Raw genomic sequence first — 8,632 nt, 5'->3', positions numbered from 1 at the left:
TGCTTCGAAGGTGTGTCTTCTCTTAGGAACAGTGGTTAAGGGAGTTGGCATCTGGGTTGGATTTAAATGAAAAGTCTAAAGTTCTACCCTCACCACAAATCTCAAAGTAAACAAACTTCAAAGCTTTTAATACATGTATACATGCTGGGGCTGAAAACTCCATTCCTTCTCAGTTGTTCACCACTAATATTAGTTCCATCAAAAGTGTGTTACAGACATAGGAATTTTCTTAGCATATCAGACCAAAATGCCTACCCTATCCAGTATTCTGTATACAGCTGTGTCAGCTAGATAAATCAAGAAATTCATACATGAGACTTGATGGAGAGAGCCATTATCTTGCTTAATCTTCAGATTTGGTAATCAGCCATATGGTGTTCTAATCATATGCAGTTCCATTGTTCACTGTCATAACTAACAACCACTGATGGATATAACCTCCATGGCACTGTTTAATTCTAGTATAGTCACCGACCGTACCTTGTAGAAATGAACATTATACACTATTTGTTGCATGAATAAGTGCTCTCCCCCCATCCTGCAGCTACAGCCAAGCCATTTCACTGAATGTGTTTTGAAGGAAAGGATGTTGTTTCTATATGCAACTTGTCCACAGGTTAACCCTATCATAGGTTAACCCTGTCATGATATAAACTACTGTAGCATTTCTTGCTCAGTGTCATCAACCACCACCATCCCAAGTTTTTAAGACTGACCCCATCAGCATGGCTAGTTATACTACAAAAGAATCCTAAAAGAATGTTCATGCAAGAGCTAATTTTTAAAGAACCTGTTCTGATTTCTGTCAAAGCTAATTCTTCTTAATAATCCTTAATAGAATGCTTCCTGTAGTATAACTAGACCAGGAATTATGATGACAGGTCCCTTCCACCCAACACACTGGATGCTTTCCCCCCTCAAGTTGCCAGTTCTGCTAAAGGTTTTCTTGCTTTCTCCAGATTTGACTACCAGGGTTTCCTTGAGTCTACGCTTGCCAACCTTCAGGTGGTGGGTGGAGATCTCCCCGAATTACAACTAATCTCCAGGCGACCGAGATGAGTTCACCTGGAGAAAATGGTGGTTTTGAAGGGTGGAGTGTATGGCATTATACCCTGCTGAGGTCCCTCTCTTCCCCAAACCCCAGCTCTCTCCAGGCAATAACCCAAAATCTCCAGGAATTTTCCAACCTGGAGGTGGCAGCCCTACTTGTCTGAGGTAGGTTTCATTGAAGGACAACTCTGATGGATTTTCTTGGCCTTTTACAGGGAGCTAACATTTCCCACCTCCAAATGTCTGTTTCTGTGCTAGTCTTTTAATTTTTTTTGTTAGCTTTGATTTGTTATACTGCTAGCTTTCTTATCTATGAAAAGGGATACTTGCTGCTACTGTTTTAAGATTCAAGGTCTAAGTTTTTTGTGGGGAGGGGTCTTGTAGTAGTAGTAGTAGTAGTTGTTGCTTGCTTTTTTGTTGGTTTAGGTTTTTTATTATTAATCCTGTGTATTTTATTGTTGCTATTATATGATATAGCATTTATTGCTTTAAAATTTTAATTTCTATGTAATTAACTGGCTCGAGCTCTGTAAGAAATGCAGGATATAAAGTCTCATAAATCAATAATTACCAAAAAGCTATCAAAGAGGATGCAACTACTGAGAAACCTTGTCAAAAAAGAACAACCAGTGATAAGGAAAACAAAAACAAAAGCTTGAGTCCTCATAAGAAATTCAAATGGAAATATGGGGTAGCAAGAAACAATAATAATTACTGTAATATCTAATAATCTTAGATGTATTCAGATGTACTTACTGTATCAAAATCATGTGAGTGCTGCTTATCAATACATGTCATAAATTGTTTCTTTAAGAATGATCAGCATTATGGTGGCTAAAGTACAAACTCAACAAGCGTTTTTTTAAAAAATTCACCTAGAAAACAACTGCAAAAATAACTGAAGGAATGTATAGAATCCTTTACTGCTAATAAATGTTTTTGTAATGGATTTTAACAATCCATTTTCCCTAGAAAAAACAATCAATTTTTTCCCTAGAAAAAAATATATACTTTCCTAAATAAGTAATTATATAGTAAAGTTAATTTAATTGTGCACTCCAGGACAATTTGAAAAAAAACCCCACACATATCAACATAGAAAAAAGTACTCATAGAACAGTCAATGATAGACTGAAAAAACAACCCTTTATTGGTGTTTTAATAATCTTATTATATGGACAGAAAGTGCTTATACCTGTTAAAATTTTACTTATCCACATAATGTGATTTTAAGAGCATATTTCAAATGTCGATTAGTGTTTGTGATTCCCGATTTCACAATTACTATTACCAAATTTGACTGCTCCTTAAATGCTCCAGCTGTTCCAATCCCAGCTGAAATTATTAATACCCATCCACTGTTTACCTTTTGCCCAGCTTTTCATACTAATATATGCCAGCTGTCTTACACTCACATCCTGGCAACCCAGCTGCCCTGCACATGGCAAATGTGCAGTTCATGCGCGGCTCATCTTGTATCTATTAGTTCCCACTCGAAGCTGTCCATTATCATGATGAGCTTCTTCTTGTGGACCAAATCTAGACGCATCCCTCCCGCTTGCAGCTACCTGAATGCTTTATTATATAGCTCAGCATAGATGGTTTTAAAGGATGTTATACCCAACTTGCCTATATTGGGTTCAACTTGGTTTCATGAGGGGAGTTTGACTTGTCAGTCAGTGTAACTTTCTATTCCAACTCAAAATGAGAGAAGGGTTACAGTCATAGTGTTGCTTATTCATATTCTGACTCTTTGAGACATGCAATTTCTCATCTCTTGGCAATCTTTGAATAAAATGTATGATTTTAAAAAATGAAATTATTGTGTTATTTCTCGTGAAGGCAAAATCTAGCTAAAAATAAGAGGTAACCCTTAACTTGTTTCTTTTCTATGGGGTTATTGCAGAGCAGGCGGAAGCTATCAATACAGACTATTGCTAACCAAACTGTTCTTTGAATTCAACCTTTTTTCATGGGAGGAAAAAGGAAAAAAAACTGTTGTAGCTTATGGCTGTCAGCAATGAAAAATAGCTGGGAATGAAACAAACAGCTTCATTGCTATGATTGTTTCCGGCTAAAAACATTTCTAACAGCTGTTTGCTTTGGCCACTACTCAGATTCTTTTTCCCCTTTCAAAATGATTTTTTAAAAATAAAAATGTGGGTTGGTTCTTTATGTAATCAGGAAGAGGTCTGTGTTTCCAGCCTTGCAGTTTCCGTGCTGTTTAGACAATTGAACTACAAAGATGTTTCTTTGGTCTCTCGGTGTCTCTATTTCCTTCAATGGATGTGCAGCAATGTAACAGTGTAAGAAGAAGAAACAGCGTGCTTATGAGCTCTTTAATGCCAGACAGGCGGCTTTGTGGCCGTTACCTTCAACTAAAGTTCACGCCCCAAAGGAACGTTTAGTCTTACACAGCCACTGACTCACTAAACTCTGTGTGTGAAGAATGAAAGGAGAGATGAATGCCAAGCTTTGCTTCTTCATGAAAACCTGCTATATTGTTTTAAATATTTTCAGAAGATGACTGCAACTTTGCTTTAAAGCATTTCTTCAGGAATTAACTGAATCTGAAATCTACCCAGCTGAGGTCAGAAGCAATTTTCTTTTTTTGGCAGAAAGCGGAGACGTTTATAAAAGCCATGCCTGTACTTGGTGTTGCCTCAAAGCTAAGACAGCCACCTATAGGGTCAAAGCCTATTCATACAGCGCATCCGATACCAAATCTTGGTACAAGTGGGTCACAGCAATATTCATCAAAGTCTCTGGAGCTTTCTAGGGCAGAGAGCTCAATGCTTTCTTGTCAACTTACATTAAAATCTTCCTGCGATTTTGGAGAAGTAAAAGCACTTCAAGGAAAAAGTAAGGAGACAGAAGATAGCAAGGTGAGTTCTGAACTTCACCTGTACAGCTGAACTTTGGAGGGGCTTGACCTACTTTTTTACTATGTTGTCTAATGTTGTGGATGGTAAGAAAACCACGGGATGGCTTGGGGGTGGGGGTGGGAGGATGGGCAAATTATTTAGTTTAGTATGTTGTTTGCATGCCAGATCTTATCACTTCATACAGATACTCAGAGAAACAGGGCTGTGAAATGGCAGTGGTTAAGGAAATATTTGGCAAATGTGTGCTGCATTTTAAAAAACATTGTTCCCACACTCACCCTTGTTCCACAAGGAAAGTGCTTCCAGACTACATGACACCAATAAATGCTCGAGTAGATTTCTCAATCTACATAGCTAGACATTCTGCAGAACTACAAAACTAGGTAAAGGGGCTACAATGATGCAAGAGAGATGCTCTAAAATATTTACAAGTGTGAAGTAGTGTGATATTTAGACCTTTGTTTTGGTATTATTTGAGAATTTATTGTAACTTAAATTAAAGAATTTCTAAGGTTGTTTTGAAAAAAACGAAGCATGTTCAATATAAGAATTTTAGCTATTTTTAAGTCTCTTGATGTTAGCATAGTAATACAGCACAGTACTTGCCTTCTTGCATGATGCGCTATGCTTTCATAAACTACAGTAAATGAATAAAACAATGGTTTTGTGCTAGCTCATATTCCCTGTCTCTATAGCTCTTTGAATGTACATTCCACCAGTATATTCTCCTGCATGGGCATTCATGAAACAGGCGGGTGCCGGGGGGAGAGCTCCTTGGCCCATTCTGTTAATTCCCGTGTAGCTGATGCAGAAGAAATCCTGTGTTGGTTTTTGCTTTAAAACTGAATTCATGATAGAAATACAACTGTTTGTCAAAGCAGGGTGTTGATTAGGAGATAAAAGGATGATTTTAGCTCTTCCACAGACTTGCTTGGAATGTAAGATGCGTTACCAGCTTGTGCTGCATTTTGTGTTATATCAAATTTTGCCACGTTCATAAATGATCAGTGAGACTATGAGAATGCTCTATTGAAAATTGCCAATGCTCTGTATTGATTTCAGCTTTTTACCGGACAGAAGTCACTGCAATTTGTCTTCACCAAAGTCTTCAGTTCCATTTCCCGATCAGCAGCTTAACAGGGCACATATGCTAAAGTTTAGTTATAGTAGAGTTCTCCATATTTCTTTGCTCTTGATAAATGCAAATAAGTTTAAAGAATGTTTTCTTTAATATTATGCCTTCCTAGATAGATTACCACAGGAAAACTAGTGTGGTCCTGACTCCTGAGTGATATTATTTGCAAAGGTGGAAAGAATACCCAATTTCAACACAGCATTTCCAAGCTCTTGATACTTTATTGGATTGACTAAGTACAATTGGTTTGAAGTTTTTCTATTTACTTATGAATGAAATATTCTTGAAATCTGAATGTTATGAGAGTTGCAAAAAACAAACAGACAAAAATAGTTAAATCACATTAAGGGAATGCGATCTTTGCCCCCGCCCCCTTTTCTGCATTGTGCTCTAGATTTATGCCCCAGTCTTACCCTGAGATTTGGTTACATTGCTGGATTATAGATTTTCAATCTGAACATCTCCTTATATTTAATGTACATTGTGCTGAATGGAGCAGAAGGATAAAATCCATGAAACATTGCTGATTTTCATTATTTATTTCAGTGCAGGTGTCAGAAACCATTGAAATTGTTTGTGCTTCTTGGCCTTTAGGAGCATCGTATACATCAATGGTTATTTTGACAAGGTATTTCATACTCAAAAGTCACTCATTATCTTCTGATGTTCTGCCTTGACAAGTGTGGTTTTCCCACTGCAACTGGAGAAATTGTGCCATATACCCAAAGAGATCTAGCTGTCATCATAACTAGCTATGGATGTCCCAGGCATGCGTAAGCCCTTTGTTGCAGCCAACTGGAGTCATCCAGCACACAGTTTTATTTATTATATTTAAATCTCAGCTTTCTACACACATAAAGTTCCCAGACAATATCCTATCCAGGCGCTGATCAAATCCAGACTTGCTTAGCATGGTTACTATATCATCTGCTTTCAGAATATGCATAGGGATTATGTGTCATTAAGCACACTGAAGCCTTGATGAATGTTGGTGGTGTCCAAACATGATTATCACTGTGATAAGACATTTTCCTATTTGCAACTAAAGTTACATGCAGTTAGTAACATTGCCAAACAAGACAAGAAGTTTCAGAAACAAGGAAACATAGGGTCGTAGATGAATAATCATCTTCCACTTACGTCTAAATGCCTTGATTTAATATAAGTCCTGTTGAAACCTATGCTACATATAAAAGGTTGAAAACAAGTGTCCTCTGCATAGGCTTAAGTAAATTAAAGCAATGTTACTAAGTCAGTTTCAAGTACTTTGGCATTTTGTATTGATGCTGTTGTATGTATCAAATAAGTGGTTAAATAATTTTTTGTGTGCCATTGCAAGGGGGAAGTGTTGGCTCTTCATCCATTCAAGCAGTGTGCCTAACCATGAACATAACATAAGATATGCATAGCCTACCTTTCTAACAGCAGCAATCTATTCTCACACAGGGATGCTTCTGAAATGCTTTCTATCCAAATTGGTCCTGACATTCTGGAATTCTGAGAATTTCCCAATCTTTTTTAAACGGAAGCATTGCATAAGAAATCCTCTCAGTTTATATACAGATCTCATGCATAACTTTGTATCTCCCCCGCCGCCCCGCCACACACACCATTAATGATGTGAATGTGTGCATTCATACAATGATGCAAAAAAAGTCATCTTGATGTGACTGATCGGTTTTGAATGAACACTATTTTTGCATGCTGCTTTTACTAACATATGGTAGCACATAAGAACATAAGTGCAGCTTGTTAGATCAAACCACTGGTCCATCTAATCCAGCATCCTGTTTCACACAGTGGAAGGGCCAACAAACGGGGTGCCTTCCCTTGATGCTGCCTGCTAGTATAATCTCTTTTCTGTATGGGTTCTGTTGGGCTAAATTAGGAACAAAACTTGCAAGACAAATGTAAATTAAGAAATTCCTTTAATTCAAAACCTTTCTATAGTCAGGCCAATACAACTAGATTTTTACAACCAAGTACATAGGTGCAACAAAGAACAGAAGCTTGCAGCTGATTATGTCTTTAAGTTAAGCCAAGTAACTGGTTGTCTCTTGGCACCACTTGAGGGTGGGCAAAGTCCAACAGTCCAACTTGCAGGTCCACCAAGTGCCTGAGTCCCTTTCTACAGTCCTCTTGATTGTGGAAACAAACTGAAACCCAGGCTTCTGTCTTCATCTTAGGAATTACAACCTTGCAATAATACTGTGGTTCCACTAATCATGGCAAACTAAATATAACACTCACTCACACTTTTACTCTTCAGTTTTCACAGACAGTATGTTTCCAGTTATCTTATTCAAAGTGATAAGTGGACAAAATTTTTTATCAATCTCCCCAGTAACCAGCCTCTTCCTCAGCTGCCAGGCTCCAAATACCCTCTTGGGCTGAACCAACTACCTCATGGGGGTTAAATTAGCACTGGTATTCAGAGGTTTGTTGTCACTGTCTGATCTAGGAAATGGGTTTTCTCCTATTCTAGGTGGGATTGTATTCCCTCTGAAGTATCAGGGGTGCTGCTGGACCTGGGCCTGCTGTTGGATAAACAGGTGGCGGTGGAGGCCAGAGGAGTTCCGCTGTTTGGGCAGAAAGGCAGAATACAACCTAGGAAGGAAGAAAGGAAGGAAGGAATATGGAGTTTCCTTTTAGTTACCATGGCTAGTATCCATTGATAGACCTTTCCTCCATGAACCTGCCTAACCCCCCTTTGAAGTCCTCTATGCTTGTGGCCATCCCTTGGCAATCACAGTACTCAACCCCAATTCCATGTTATTAATGAACAAATTATATACTATCACTTCCAATAATAATCCTCTGGGGACCCAGCTGCTCCTTTACCTCCTTTGCAAATAGGGTTGCCAGCCTCCAGGTTTGGCTGGAGATCTCCCAGAATTATAACTGCTCTCCTGCCCATAGAGATATCCTGGAGAAAATGGCTGCTTTGGACACTGGACTCTATGGGATTATACCCTGCTGAGATCCCTCCCCATCCCAAACCATGCCATCCCCATGCTCCACCCCCAAATCTCAAGAAATTTCTCAATCTGGAGTTGGCAACCTTGATTTCAAGTACAATATTTCTTTGTACTTTCTCCTTCCTACCATTTAACAAATATTTTATCCATAAGAGGAGCCATGCTATTATCCCATGATAATGACTTGTTAGTAGATAACAGATGCGAATTTCATATATGAGTTGATACGAATCCTCATACATATGCCATTTGGATCTGCAGACTTAAGTGTTGTTCCTCTTTGTTTTGCCCTTGCTGCAAAGAGGAAGATAATGCCTACTACAGCTGTGATAAGCAGAGTTACAGCTTTCTAGCAGTAGAAAAGAGCAAGAGTTCAGTAGCACCTATTAGACTAACAAAATTTGTGGTAAGGTATGAGCTTTCATGAGTTACAGCTCACTTCTTCAGATACTAGAGCTTTCTAACAGTGCAATACTAAGCAGAGTTACTCCTGTTTAAGACCATTGATTTCAGTGGGCTTAGACTAGAATAACTTTTCTTTGGATTGCACATTAAGTCTACTAAAGCCAATACTCCTGCAGTGC

At 38.4% G+C, this 8,632-nt stretch overlaps 1 protein-coding gene across 2 annotated transcripts in view; it reads left to right on the top strand.

Annotated features, from left to right (window-relative positions):
* Nucleotides 1-3,692: 3,692 nt before the first annotated feature.
* The window catches only part of NAV3 (neuron navigator 3), a 363,931-nt gene continuing 358,991 nt past the window's right edge, over nucleotides 3,693-8,632 (top strand). For both annotated transcript variants that reach the window (XM_054988337.1, XM_054988336.1), the window contains exon 1: nucleotides 3,693-3,935. In XM_054988337.1, coding sequence (XP_054844312.1) covers nucleotides 3,693-3,935 — 243 coding nt within the window. The remainder of the gene's footprint in view (nucleotides 3,936-8,632) is intronic.

This window comes from Eublepharis macularius, chromosome 9 (assembly GCF_028583425.1).
Source record: "Eublepharis macularius isolate TG4126 chromosome 9, MPM_Emac_v1.0, whole genome shotgun sequence".
NCBI lineage: Eukaryota > Metazoa > Chordata > Lepidosauria > Squamata > Eublepharidae > Eublepharis > Eublepharis macularius.
This window is presented reverse-complemented; position numbering and strand designations above follow the sequence as displayed.